At 42.3% G+C, this 14,765-nt stretch overlaps 1 protein-coding gene across 5 annotated transcripts in view; it reads left to right on the top strand.

Annotated features, from left to right (window-relative positions):
• The first annotated feature begins 2,506 nt into the window (after nt 1-2,506).
• Nucleotides 2,507-14,765, top strand: part of CHST9 (carbohydrate sulfotransferase 9) — a 92,367-nt gene continuing 80,108 nt past the window's right edge. The window contains exons 1-5 of one of the 5 annotated variants that reach the window (XM_074880030.1): nt 2,507-2,591; nt 3,283-3,428; nt 3,535-3,624; nt 8,077-8,136; nt 10,136-10,332. In XM_074880030.1, the coding sequence (XP_074736131.1) occupies nt 10,233-10,332 (100 nt within the window). In that variant the 5' untranslated portion in view covers nt 2,507-2,591; nt 3,283-3,428; nt 3,535-3,624; nt 8,077-8,136; nt 10,136-10,232. The other 4 variants (XM_074880040.1, XM_074880050.1, XM_074880070.1 and 1 more) reach the window with 4 other exon arrangements.

Here is a 14,765-nt window from a genome sequence, read left to right as displayed (position 1 = left end):
ACTTAGGGGGCTTACACAGTGTGCACTAGCAGTCCTCAGAGAAGCAGTCATGAGTGTGGGTAACTGTGACCTACCCTCCACACCAAACTTTCCTCCATGGCTGTCACTGCTAAACTGAGCTGAAAATCTACACAGAAAACGTGGTTAAAGAGCCTAGATTGGTCTTACTGTAGAGTAAAAGGTGGCTTTATTTCAGCGAATTGACCTGTAATTTTTGGCAGGTTTCAGTTTCAATTAATGACTGTTATCTTCCGTCTCTAACTGCACTGACTACTCCTGTTATTGCGAGAAGGCATCACCACCCGGCCACTGTCTCACTACTTCCAGAAGATGACTCTGCTACTTTAACCATTGAGCTGCTTGTCTACCAGAAGTCATAGGAAACATGCAGAAACCTGCCAAGAATAGGGTTTCTGACGCAGGCACTGGCTCCATACCAACCCGGCTGACACAGACAGACTGCCGCCACCCTTTCGTAATTCATTTCTTTTTTGTTACATGTCAGGCTTCAGAAGGTGCTGATTACATTTACGTAGTTGATGAGCTTCCTAATCCAGTGTCCAATTTCACCTGCATGTTGAATTTTTAATCTTGTAAAGATTCTTAAATCCATAGCTGGAATATGCCCTCTGCACTGGAAGAACCTGTGGTGGAACACATATTATATAAGCTAAATGCATGGGTTTTTTTTTTTTTATTATTATTAAATTGTAAAACAAGACTTGGCTTTAATCCCAAAGCAATTAATTTTTTCCTTTAACTAAAAAAAAATAAAAATCAAGACATCTGATCTTTTCAGTGTTATATATAACTTTAATCAGTTGATGGGTACAGCTTGAATAGATCAATCTGAAGAAATATGTTTGCAGCATGTACTTATTGAGTGAAATTAAATCTACAACACTCAGAAGGTTAATTTGTATATCGTTATTAGAAGCTTCAGTGACCTTCATTACAATCTTCTGAGTGTATTACCTCAGGAAACTAAAATTCAGTAGGCATGCTACTTTTCTCTAAAATCTCACTGGCCATCGGGGACTAATAGATGTGTAATTTAAATATGAGGTTGCATTTTTTTGTTAGGGCATATGGTTATCATAGTATCACATGCCTGCCAGGTTATCTAAAAGGGGAAACACGCTCAACTCTTGTGAAACAGCAAACAACTGGCATATTCTGCTCTTAAACCTATTTCCCTCCCTCCTTCCTCCCCCTTTTATTTCTACTAGGGAGCCAGACAAGCTACAGGTGTGAGGAATAGTCTTTACTCACCAGAACTTTAAAAGTGGATCTATGGTTGGCTTTAAAGAAAAAGAAGGAAAAAAATCTTTGCTCTGAGCTGCTAGCCTCTGTAACAAACTGTGACTAGGGAGATCCTTAAGTGAGATAAAAGACAGAAAATTTATAGCACCACGGTGAGGCTATATGTACGCACACAACCCAAACTAAGCAGGAGCGGGATGGTTTAGCGCTTGGATTGCAAATCCATAGGGAACACCCCTGCGCACAGGTCTTGGCTGCCTATGGCTGCTACAGATCCTGGAGCACTTTGCAATGAACATGTGTTATCCCCAACGTCTAAGCTCTGGTTGGGTTAATTACACTCTGCCTAGTTAACCCCCCCTGGAAATCAGAGCAGTACACAGCTCTCTACCGTCTGCTCTGAAACACTGTCTGGAGCTGGTTGGCGAGGTTCAGCTTCACGCCAAAGGTGGTTGTACTTCGCCAGTTGGAGAAGTGATCCCTGTGTGCTGGCTGTAACTGTGTGTGAGATGATTTGAGTCCTGTTAGGGTAAAAAATGTTGTAAAAACGTGAAGCATTACGTTCCTCTTATTCCAAGAAAGGCCTTATGCTGTAAGTGAGCGATGGGCAGAGGCTGAGGGAGCATTTCAGAAGTAAGTGCTGGGGTAATTCTAGGGACATAGAGCTGCAGCAAAATGTCCACAGGGGAGAGAGACAGAAGCGGTTTGAGCACAGCTCTGGAAAGTCAGAACTCCTCTGTGCTTACCCCATCTTAGCAAGAGCTGGAGCTATTTCTTCAAGGACTTCCTTGAAGAAATGTAAGTGAAGCAACGTGCCGGTTAAAGAAAGGTAATGTCATTTATCTACATGGCTGGTCTACTGTCACAACAAATGGATAACGTTTGCGAGGCACCTATGAAGTGCTAATAAGCACTATTTAAATATTTTTTCTCCGTCATCCCGTTTCCCATAGACGGCAATAAACTTTTTACGTTACCTGTTTTAGTAGCCAACTACAGCTATGACTGGCCTCTCCCTGGCAGCTTACATTTGTTTGCTAGCACCTACCTCCGGGTGTGTCACCGCAAACAAAACCTGCGAGCAGAGCGCTTGGTCTCTGGGGCGCGCAGCGGCAGGAGGGGCGGGCGCGCAGCGCAGCTCTCCGCGCAGGGACACGGCGGGGCGGGCGGGACGGCGGGCGCTGTGTTTACCTGCCCCCGCAGGGACCCACCCGCCCGGCACCGGGGGGGGATCCCCCGTTCAGGCGGGGGCCCCTCCCCAGCCCGCCCGGCCCCAAAGTTTTGCGGTGAAAGTTTGTGTGTCAGCGCCTCCCGGGAGCGGCGGGCAGGTGAGGGGCTGCCGCGGGGGCCCTCACCCGCGGCGGGGGGGGGGGGGTGTTGCTGCGAGGTTTCCTCCCCGGCCCCGCAAGCCGCGGCTCCCCGCCGGCACCGCCCAGCCCCGGGGCGCCGGGAGTTTCACCGGCGGGAGCGGGAGGAGGCAGCGGAGGCAGCGCGGCCGCCTCGGTACGTTTATCGCGGACCGCCCGGAGGAGGCGGGGGTGCCCCGAGGCGAGCCCCTGCTTCGACCGCCCCGGCCGTGGAAAGGGGGCTCCCCTCCCTCCCCCCCGCCCCGGGACCGGCCGCCGAGGGCCGCCTCCCCTCGGAGAGGGCGGGCTGCGGCTCGTCCCCCGAAGTTGAGGGGAGTGTGAGCCCCCCGCTGCGGCACCGCGCCAGGCAGCGCTCCGCAGACCGACCAACTTTTCTGCTGACTCCTCAGAGCCCCCCCCACAGCCCCCCACCGTCACACGACGGGAATCGGGAATTCAGGGCACGTCTCCAAAATCAAAAAAATTGGTTAATATTGCCTGTGCGTTTTCAAGCAGTAGAGTGAATGATTGGGGCAGACGGCAAGTCTACTTGGCATGCTGATAACACTTCGGTTCACTGCAGTCAATAAACAAGATCCTGTAATTTCACCAGTTTAAAAAAAGGAAGATCTTGCTTTGACACAGTCCTTTTTCTAATCTCCCCTATCCTAAGAGGGCGAAGAAAGTCCACCTCCAATCCTGCAAGAAGATTGAGAGCCATCAAGTTGCTGTCTCGTGAGCCCTGTTTCTGTTTAACTTCCCCAAATCCAGGTGACTTGCATGGGACTGCTCGCTGACTTCAAGCAGTGCTTCAGGCAGGTAAGAGCTAAGCATGTCAAACCTGTCTTTGCTGAGGTGCAGTAGGGTCCCCCAGTCCTGACTGGGAGCTGTAATGAAGCATAATAATGCTTTTTCCTTTTTGAAGTGAGGTGCCCTGCAGCTGTAGAATGAAACTCTTGGGAAGTTCCAAACCCACCACTTTCAGTGCTGGAGTGTCTTCTCTGTTCTCATTTAAGTAAGTGAAACTTTTCATGATGCTGTGTTGTCCTACCCACGAGTATATAGGTTAACTCTGCATTTATCTATGGTTAACACAATCATAGCTTTTGTTTGTTTCTTCATAAAGAATAATTACTAGAACTGCAGCTTTAAATTAATCTACAAGTGGCTGAGGGTTGCTGTGTGGATTTAAACTAATACGGTCTGAATGAAAGTCAATAGGATATATGTTTGAGGAGCAGGACCAGGTAAGAGGTTGTATTGGTACATGTTCTCAGAAGCAGTGCAAGTGCTATGGACTGCTTTCAGTCCCCTAGTACAGTTCCTATGGAAAGATTTAATGGCATCAGCAATGAATATGTGCTTCTTTACTAAAATGAGTCTTGTTTACAACCATTGCTTCATTAAGAGAAGTTTTTTGTTTGGAAATATATTGAAGGGATAATGAACTAGTGACTTTAATAGATTAAAATGGCCAAATCAAATGCAAACCATATTTTCTTTGCCACATTATTAATTTTGTATAACATGTTGTATGCTATAAAGTGCATTAATAACAAAACATAATTGCTATAACAACATTGTGGTCTGCTATGTAACAAGGGAGAGTGAAGTAGAAAAATGTTAAATATGTGCAACTTGGCTGGGTGGGAAGTTACTTTGGTGATGTTGATGTTTGGAATTTCCTGACTACTCTTGAAATTTGAAATTTTTAAGCTCTGGTTTTTTTAAAGGGGCTTTATTGTTTCAGGATTTGCAGTGGGTGAGTGAAGGATGCTCACTTTGTTTAAACAGCTCCCTCCTTTGAAAAGAAATACCTACGTATTTCATACAAAATATTTCATTATTTTTGACTCATGGAACTCTAACAAAATTCTCTTGACTCAATTTGCAAGGTTGGTAGGTAGTAATCTTCCGTTATTGCCAGTGATAAAAAGTTGTGCAGGCCAGATGGTGTCTTCAGTTACACTTTGACACAACCTTCTTACACGTAGCTCTTCAGGTGAAGAAGTTGCTGAGGTGTCAGCAGGACTGATGTAGTAGTGGGCTTGGATGCTGGGTATCTCCCTCTTTCGCACAGGTACTGAAATACTGGCTGTCATGGGGTGAGAGAAAAACTCATCACTGCACTGCCCTGTCTGTACTCAGCCCCTGTAGCGAGGCCTGCCAGATTGTTAACCATCCCCCACCCCCCACTGCCCCCAGTAGATGCCTATGGACAGGAAGGGCTACATTATGGGAAGTTTGGTTTGGGTTGGGTTTTTTTAATTTTTTCATTTCTACAAACTTTCTCAGCAGCACTGAGTCTGGTTATCTTGATCTGGTTATGCACTTAATTCAAATTACTGTAAGGACTTTGACTTCACCCAACCATAATACTCAGCATAACTTGCCAGAAAGAGAAAATAGCAAATACTGTTTGTTTTTTTTTTTTCTAGCAACCATTGGAATAAACCAGAATGAAGAGTAGCACTGCCTGATATGAGGAACTGTGCAAGCATTGTTAAGAGCTGGAGCTGTGCCTTGCGCTAGCTGTTGTGAAGCCAGAAAGTTGAGATGTGGACAGTGGAAAGGTGATCCTGGAGGATCACCTACGCGTGAAGTAGGACACAAGCTAACAGATGAGAAGTGAGGGAGGAGGGGGAGCGTTGAAGTGAGAAGGTATCCTTGCCTCCTTCCACTCACAGAGCTGAATGTAGCCTGGGTCAGTGTCCAGCAGAACATTCCTCAGTGCAAAATTTTCTTGCTGTGATACTCCAGTGGAGGCAGCAGAAAAGGTATTGCTGCTTGGGGTAAGGAAGGAAGGAGGGAAGAAAAATATTGTGTGGGGTTGCAGTAGCTTTCTGTGTCTTTTCCTCATTTAACTTTCATTAATTCAGTTGTGTCTGAGGAGATGCTGAGTGGGTGGGAATTTGTGGTAACCCACAGTAATATGAATGCTTTGACCATTATAAAGAGAATCTGTTTTTTTAATCAGTATTCTACTGGCTAACCACTCATCTTGATCATCTTTTTCTTTCAGGTGAAGGAAAAAAGGTAAAGGGGAATGAAAAAGAAGGGTTTCTAAATAGTTTGAGGCATTCTAATGGTTTGCTTTTGTATGTTTTTGATTTTGGAACTGGTGATGGTGAGGGTAGTCATGGCAAGGAAATCTTAAGTTAGCCAAACATACTGTGACCAGATGCCATTGGTTTTGTGTGGTCTGGAATAGGAAGAAGCCAGAAATGGTACCTGAGAGCTGGAGGTGCCTCTCCTCAGCTGCTGAGGTACTTCTCCTCAGCCAGGAGGAGAAAGGTGGACAACATACAAAATGAGGAATCATGCCAAAAGCAGGAGATGCACTCTTCACCATTTTTGGGTGGCTGTGCTATTTCAATTGCTTGTGTTGGCCCTGTACAAGAATCTGCCTCTTTGAACTGGACCCAAAGCACAGTGGGAAAAATGCAAGGATTTTACATTAGTGGAATGAAGGTTCCTGAAACTCTCAAGTTTGACAATGGTATTAAACAACTTGGCCTTGGAAGTGAATGATTATAAACTTGTCAAGTTTCTAAATTTTTGCTGCAAAGAGGTCTGTGTTGTCATCTAAGGCACGTTGTGGTTTTGTCTGCCAGATTAACTGTTTCTCCATGATGGATAAGAACAATACATAGCAATCTCTCTCCAATACTCAAAAGAACTTGAAATTTTGGAGTGCATGCGTCACTATGACATTTTCTGTGAAGGCTTGAGTTGAAACGGATGGGACATGGGGGTACATGATTCCTAAAGAGATGGGGGGAGGTTGGGCTAAAGAAAAAAATTAAGTTCAACATAGGTGAGAAGGACACAGCAGTTTCTTAGGCTACATTAGTTTCACTGTAGCAAGCATCCTATCCAACAGGATGGTCAAGCTATCACCCAGTGGAGCCACGTTGCCCAGGACTCGGAGCAAAGAAAGATTTACAGCTTAACTAGGGATGCTGAACCTCTGTCTGTATACAGCTGATCTCTTTTGAAAATACTTATGTTGAAAGTAATTGCTTGTTGGCTCTACCTTCACAGCCACAGGAGAGCATTCATCTTGATTAAAGAATATTTGCAGGTATTTCCTCTTTGCCAGGATGCTAGAGAGTGTTACCCATGACCATTTCTTTTTAATATTAAAGGTTTGTCAGTGTTGTGCAGCCATTTTTCAAGTTCTACTAGAAGACTCGTAGACACAGACTTTTTTTAATGTCGCTATCATTTTTTCATATGTGGGTTACAAATCGCTACGTTAAATAAATTAAACTATTCAAGCTGAAAAGTCTTTAAAAATCTTGTAAGGTAGCAGAATCGTTTCAGATTTTGGATGCGTTTGATGTGTTTAGAGTCTTAACCTCTGCTAAAATAGGTAGTCTTAATTAAAACTAATGTTACTGTTGTTTAAAACTAATCTTAAAACTTAGCCAACACAAAAACAAAGAGTACAGTTTCATATAAATTAAATTTAAATACATTAAACTAATAGCAAGCGGCATGAAAGCTCTTGATACAAAGATAATTGTAGTGACTGATGGTGGAGTAAATTGGCTTTAGGGTGTGTTTGGTAGTTTAAAAAAACCCCAAAGTATCTTGAACTGCTGTTTCCTTTTAGGAACTTCTATCTACTCAAAACTGAAACTACCTGAGTAGAAAAACATCTGTTTTCTTATTCACAGATTAAATTGCTTGGAAGCTCCTGATTTTACTGTGAATCCTAAAGGTGATGACACAGGGCTTGTAGATGGTGCTGCATGCAACCATGATGGTATTTGGGCAAGGTCAGCTGTATATCCTATGCCATCATGTGTCATGGATGCATGCGATGGCTGGTATTGCTAAAGAAAAAAACATTTGCACTATTCCTTGGGTACATCCTTTGTGGGCTGTAGTTTGATTAAACCAGTGTTTCCTGACTTCCTTTGGCAGTAAGGTCCCATTTCTTCTTTCTGGAATGTTTTTTAGCTGGATGAGCTTTCTGGATGTTACTGTGCAGGTGTGTGAGCCCTCGTGGTGGCAAGAGCTGGGCAGTCAGGGATGATGAGAGCAAGTTGCTGGATAGAGCAGCACTGCCAGCCTACACGTGTCAGAAATGTTCCTCGAGATGTGGTGTGGAGTGCTTTGCTTTCAGCATCATCCATGTGGACTGAGAAAGCTTTTCTTGCCCACTCAAGGACATTGGTTTTCAGAAAGAAGAGCTTAAAATGCGAGAGTGTTGTGTAGTCAGAGATGGAAACAAGTGACAATACCACAAAAGTAGGCTTATTTGGAAGCATGCCACTATTTACTGTGTGTCTGGATTGCTCACTTTTTTATTATAAGAGAAAGTTATGAATCCCAAACAACTTTTCCAAAAGAAACTGATTCCTGCTTTCTAGTACCTATAATTTAATTAATCTCTTTCAAAGATACTCGCTCAGACCTTCATGTCTTACTTATTTGTTGGGTTTTTTTTCTAATCCAGATGCTGTCAGTGTCCTGTTACATGAACAACACAGCTTTTGTCTGGGGGAAAACAGAAGAGGTTTGTATTCATTGGTCCTTTGACTAGTGGTTCTTGAAGCATTGGTTATGCTGGGAAGCTTCTGGCTTGTCAGCAGAGTGATTTCTGAAAATATGCAAACAGTGCATTTGCTGCAGGACTGAAGTTAGGTGCAAAGACCTAAGTAAACCTTTTAGTGTAGGTACGGAAGATTGCAAGTGACAACAGCTAGTGAAGAGCTGGCTGGCTGGAGGCTCCACTACCCACACCCTCGCGCAAGACATTTCACAGAGAATTCCCAAGCGTTTTCTTTGGTTTTGCCCAATCTTCACTGCTTCCTTCCAGTCCTGTGAATCATCACAATAGCTGCAAACAGGTACATGTATATAGCATGTAGGAAATTCCACCTCCGCAGAATGAAGGCAGAAAGAACTAGGTGGAATAAAGCGCCTACTCGCTTTTCTTGGGTCTTCCAGGTTCAAACCAGATACTTCATGACCCATGCAAAAGAAACTTCAGACAGAACATTTACATTCTGTTAATGTCTAGCTATCTGTCTGCTATAGAACAATTACATATAAAATGATTAATATTTAAACCCTGGTTTATATTTTCTGCAGGCAAGTTTATGCTTCAGAGAAGTGTATGGTTTTAACAGCACAGAATTGGGAAAAAATGCAGTAAAGTTCTGAATACAGTTTTGTTGTTCTTGAAATCTTTTGTCTCTAACATAGTGTGTTCATTCAACATCAATTTTTAATGGGAGTTCCTGCTAAGCTTTATGTGTATGTTTATTTTTAGAAACTCAGTGATTATAGATGTAACAGTGAGGAGTTATTTAAAATTACAAACTTGTGGAACATGCAGTACTTGTACATTTCAGAATAACTGTTAAATGCCTGAATTTTCTTTTTCTGTTTATTTGAATGTACATGTACTTTAGCTCTGTTCTTTTAACAGATTTCTCTTTCAAATATTTTCCAGTAGGTTGTCTTCTTTAAAAAGCTTGAGTTTTTCTTTGCATTCTTTGCAGCAGTTTACCAGGCACTTCTATCAGATATGCACTTACAAGGGTGTCCATTGTGTTGAATTTTAACACTTTTTCTTTTGCTGTGCAGGCCAGTTTCAACAGCTGCTCTTCAGCTTCTAGTAATGTGCTTTCAAAAGTGAACGTGTTCTGATTCAGGTTAAGGAGTTGGCTTTTTTATCATCCACAGTGTCTTCTATGTTCTGTTGTTATAAACTGAATTTTATGGTGCCTTTGTGGCAGATGCAGGGTATCAGGTAAATTACTTTCCTTTTCTGGGCCCTCTGCTGTGCAAGAGAGTAATTTTTTTGGTAAGGTTTTACATTTGATCTCATTTCCATTGAACCTCGTGGCAAGAATTGGGTTCTTGACAAGTCCTTCCCATGTTGCAAAATAGCCAAGTAAAAGATGATCCGTTAATTCCCTTTCTGCTGCATTACCGATATCATCTTATGCTGACCTTTCTTAACCCTGCAAAACTCAACTTGGATTCATGTCTGAGGGTAAACATCGGAGTGTGACTCCCCAAAGTGTAGGCTGAACCGATGCCAAGGCACTCTGAGCAGAGTTGTGTTATGGGGGTGACTTCCTCGGGCGCACCAGGTCACACGGTGCAGAAGCAGAGGCACTGAGCTACTCATCGCAGAGGACTGGTAGCCACCTGGGGGGGGTCTCCAGCTGCTGCTTGTAGCTTCTCACCTGTGATGGTTGGTGGGCAGTGGATACTGGTGTGACACCTGGGCGTCTTGCCTGGGACATCACCTCCCTCCATTACAGCAGCAGGAGATGTCTGGCGGTGTGGAGGTGGAATGGTCTTTGCAGCCACTTTGAGAAACACTTCTGCTTGGAACTCATCCAGGGCTGGAAAGATTGTTGAGATCATGAACAGAAATCTAAGCATTGAAAGTAATAGCTTGTAAGAGCTCCAGCTTGTATATAGTATGCTGTTTGTACAGTCTCTGGTGAAGAATAAAAATGTAACGCGAGAACTAGCTCTATCTCTTGTTATTCCAGGTCGAAGTTTCAGGAGAAGATGCAGGCATGCTGAAAACTTCAGAAGAGTGAGCCATGCGTCCTTCTGAAAGCTGAAAAGTAGCCCCCTGATAGGGTCATGAACCCAAGACAAGTTTTTGTGTCTGTACTGATATTTGGGGTAGCTGGTCTACTCCTCTTCATGTATCTGCAAGCTTGGATTGAAGAACAACATACAGGTACAGTAGGTTTTCTCTTCTTGGTTTTTTTTGCACCCATTATTTAAAAGATGACTGTAAAGTCTGTGTATACATGTGGACAGCCGGGGAGAGTTCCCCCATTTGGTACTGTGCAGAATGGCATTGAAAACAGACTTGTTTTAATTGCTACGCTTCATATATGCATTAAGAAATTACTTGAGTCACATGAAAAGATGCCCCCAGCTACCTAATCGTATTGTATCAGCTTCATTTGCAAAAGCAAGTGTTGCAAAAGCATATTGTGTATGCGTGAAGCCAAACAAGTCCAGTTCAGAAATAATTCTGTATGACGATTTTCTGTGGGTTTTGTACATTATATTTTGTGTGGCAAAGCAGTTTTTTTGAGACTTACTGCTGTGTCTTGTAGGCAAAAGTGGTCTTTTAAGCAACAATGCTCATGTGGAATCATCCTGTCCCCTTTTTTTTGTTGCTTGTTTGAGACAGAGTTAGGTGCTGGATTTACAAGACTTTTTTTATATATAGCGTCAGAGTCATATTGCAACTTTGGGTAAATCTATGTTAGTATTGGCTCAGGGTTACACTTGAGTTGAATTTCTGGTCCCCATTTGCCATATTTTGGTTTGTGCCACAGGTCGGTCTAGATTCCTTTATGGATGAAACTAAACCAGGCTATTTGTCTCAACTTCTAGTGGATGCTCAGTTCACAGGACCAGTGTAGAGTTAGTCTGAAGTAACCCACCCCCTGAAATGTGTGTAGGGTGGATGTCAGTAAGGTCCTTAACACCCACTGTTTTGCTCTGCAGATCCACTTCTGTTGTACCATGTTACTTGATGGCATATCCTTGATTTTAGTTGTATACTTGTTTTGGTAGTTTAGGGGTTTGGTGTTGGTTGGTTGTTTTTTAGGATTTTTTTTCCACCTTAACAATATGGAATGTTCCCAACTTCTTGAGAAGTCCCCTTGTCTCTATTGTTCCGCTTCCATTTCCTCTGTAAAATTCTTACTTTATAGTGCTGACACCATTTTGAAAAAATACATCTGTAAACCCACATTAGACTTCTGGCTTTATTGATCTCTGCTTTTATTCTGTATGAGCTGCTAGGCTCTGGATGTTTTAGAGAGCAGTAGTGAGGGGGGGAATCTAGTGCGTTATTCCTGCAATCATTTGACAGTGACCTTGAGGTTGTTGTGTTGTTTTTTTTTTTAAATAAGTGCAATGATCTCAACATTAATTTCAGCTTGTTAATGTTTCTAGGCTGGTCCAAGGTATTTACAAGCTTGTATTAACAAAACTGTTAAGAAGCGGTAGTACAGGCTCCCTTGTAATCAGCTGTCGACACAAGGGTCCTGGCAGAAACAGTGTGCTGCAGGGGGAAGTCTTCCTTGAAAATATCTACTGTTGTCAGGAATGTTAAGGGCAGATATCCTTGCTTTCAAGGTAGTTCAGGAATGTAGATGATGACTGTAGATTATTGATTTATTTACTTGCTGACATTCTTCACATTCCTTGCATCTTTTCTTGTGCTGTAATGAACCTTTCTTTCCTTGCAGTGCTCCTTGTTGCTATTTCTCACTGTTTCCTCCACCTCTTTCTTTTGTCTATATCTATCTACCATTAAAAAGAAACAGAAAAAAATATAATAAAGGGTGAATTAGAACATACTGTGTTCTTTTGGGCAACCAGATGCTTGCTTTGGCGTTTTCCTTGATATATTGTCATAATCTTTTTCAGGAGAGAGGCTTCTCTCCTTGTACACCTAAGTTGTGAAAAAATTTCTGTAATAAAATGGAAACTATCAGAGAATAACGGAATGGTTAGTGATCTTAAAGTGTGACTGCAGTGTTGAGTGCCCTTTTATCTCACTGGACTGCTGTTGTGACAGAACTTCAGCAAGATTCAAAAAAATGAATTTTGGCATTCTCTACAGTCGCTAGGTCATGCACGTCTGAAAGAGCATAGGGAAAATAATTTTTTGTGTCTGCTCTTGCCTCTTCTTCCAATTTAACATGTAGAGAGCCATTCTTTTTTATTTCAAACACCTGTATTTCCTCTAAACCTTCTGCAGCTCAGTTCTGTAATGTTCTCCCCCTGTATGCTGCTTAAGAGTCAATATGAAATAAAACATATTTGCATATTCACAATATACTTTAGTTATGGGCATTTTGCACTCTTCTGCTGTTTTTTTCACATTGCCATGTGTTGTGCACTGTGGGTTTTTTGGTGATCAGCTGTGTCTGAAGAATCCCACACTGACAAGTATCTTTACAAGGATTTTATGGGCTCCTTTAATCGTATCACTAGTTTCACAGCTGTAAGACAGCTAGTTTTAATCTGCCAGTGGCTGAGCATGCGATTTGATGTTCTATTAAGAAATGGAAGTGTGCCTTGTGCTTCGCAACTGCCATGCTATGAGCCTGTAGAGACAAGTGTTGTAGGCAGAACTGTTTTTATCTTCCACAGTGCCCTGCTCAAGACCTACAGCATTCATGTTTGCATTTGGTTGCTGAAGGATGGAAAGTTGGCTGTGTTTGAGTTTAGGAAAGTATCTGTTTTGCACCAGTGAGGTGCTGCTTCTTACCTCCCCATTCCTCTGAATATCTGACTTGCAGCATTTATAAATCACCACCACTGGAAGAGATACTATGTTTTACTAGATGGTTGGTTGTAGTGTTCATACTTATTTCTTACAGTCTCCTAGCTGTGGTGCAAATGATTCCCGATCAGATGTAGATTTTGTGGGGAATTGGAAAATTTAAGGTAATGCCCTGTTCCTTATTAGTATTCGTCTATGCTAGTGTATTAAAGTCAGACTATTTACTTTTATACTGACCATTCTCATTGCCACCTTTTATCTTTCTTGCTGTTCTTAACTTTTCACACTAGACCTAATGCCACTTTTCTTTCATAGTTTGACTTTTCTTTCTACTTGCTTTTCACATCTCTGAGATCTCAACTGTGATTTGATTCTCCCGTTTGTCTTATTTTCCTCTAGACCTGATCTTCTCTAAGCATGTTTTTTTCTGATTTACTTTTGCAGAATTACCTCATCCCTCAAATTTATCCAGAACAGGAACACCTTCACTAATCTTTCATCCTGTCAGTCTACTTCAGATGCACCCGCAGGCTCAGCAGCTGGATGTGTCTCTCAGCACAGCCATGTCTTCTGCTCCCTCCCACTGTGCTTGGACTCATCAGATTATTTCTCATCACATTTGTCATCCCTTTACCTTAAAAAAGAAAAAACCTTTCATTTAGAGATGTCTAAGAAACAGCTGCTAGCTACATGGTGGTCCTCTCTGATGGCTTTTCAGAGACATTAGCAGAGTGAGAGAACAGGGGAGTTTCTTGCTTTGGCTCTGTGCATGGAGTGTATAAAGACAGGATGATATATCCTTACTTAGATGTAGCAGAGCCCCTCTGTTGGGTGTCTTCAGTTCACCTCAGTGGAGTAGTGGGGAACAGACTTGTCGAGAACAGTCAGACATGAATGTCGACACATGCAGACTTTATCTGACTGAAAACTTCATTGACATCAACTTGATAATGTAATATATATGGAGCACTTCAAGTTCTCCGTATATAAATATATTCACTTATATATAAATTCATAAACATAAATGAAGCTTGATGTGAATTCAACTAAATCCTACAGCTTTACTTGACAGTTCTTGCATTCTTCAGTGAAAGCATCAAATATTGTGGCACTGATTAAAAAGCAATTACTGTTTATTACATGCTTAGTAATTTCCAGAACTGTTAATCTTATACAGGGGAAGAAAACTACTGGGTCTTCCAGAGTTGATACTGAGTTTTATACCATGAATCACCTGAATTAGGGGATGTGAGGTGCAAAGGACACTTGCAGTTTAATCCTGCTATGTTATAGATATGAATTGGAGTTTTAAATTAGGGATTCTAATTTTGTACTTTAAAACTCTTCTTTTGAGGGGGGGCTGATACAATTTAGTGTGACTGATTACTACAAAATAATCTGAGCATATCTTTGTGAATAGATCTGTGTCCTGGGCTTGTTGTGTGCGGTTTTGTTGTGTTTTGGTTTTGGTTTTTTTCTCCCCTTAAAGTTTATGTAATTCTTTTTTGTGAAGTATGCCTAGTAAATGCACGATTACGAAGGACTGCTTTGGTGTTTGATGGGCTGCAGTATGACCACTAATTAATGTGAAGAAGGCTGCACTGCCTCTGTCCTGATATAGATTTCTGGTTCCTGAGGGTGAGAAAGTTTGCCTCTTCTTTCCCAGCAGCTTTGTATCTCATCTTAAGGATACTGGGGTTTTTCTGCATGCTTTCTCCTCGCTTTGCAGGGTACCAGTTTTGCAGTAGCCTGTGGGTGCCCAGGCACGCTTCTGTAGTCTGTGTGCCTTCCTGCAGTTTTGTGCATCCTGAGTAGCTTCATCACACAGACCTCATCCCCGTTCCTCAGGTCACAGC

The sequence above is a fragment of the Strix uralensis genome, chromosome 1, assembly GCF_047716275.1.
Source record: "Strix uralensis isolate ZFMK-TIS-50842 chromosome 1, bStrUra1, whole genome shotgun sequence".
NCBI lineage: Eukaryota > Metazoa > Chordata > Aves > Strigiformes > Strigidae > Strix > Strix uralensis.
Note: the sequence above shows the minus strand (reverse complement) of the source record. Positions and strands in the feature narration are given on the sequence as shown.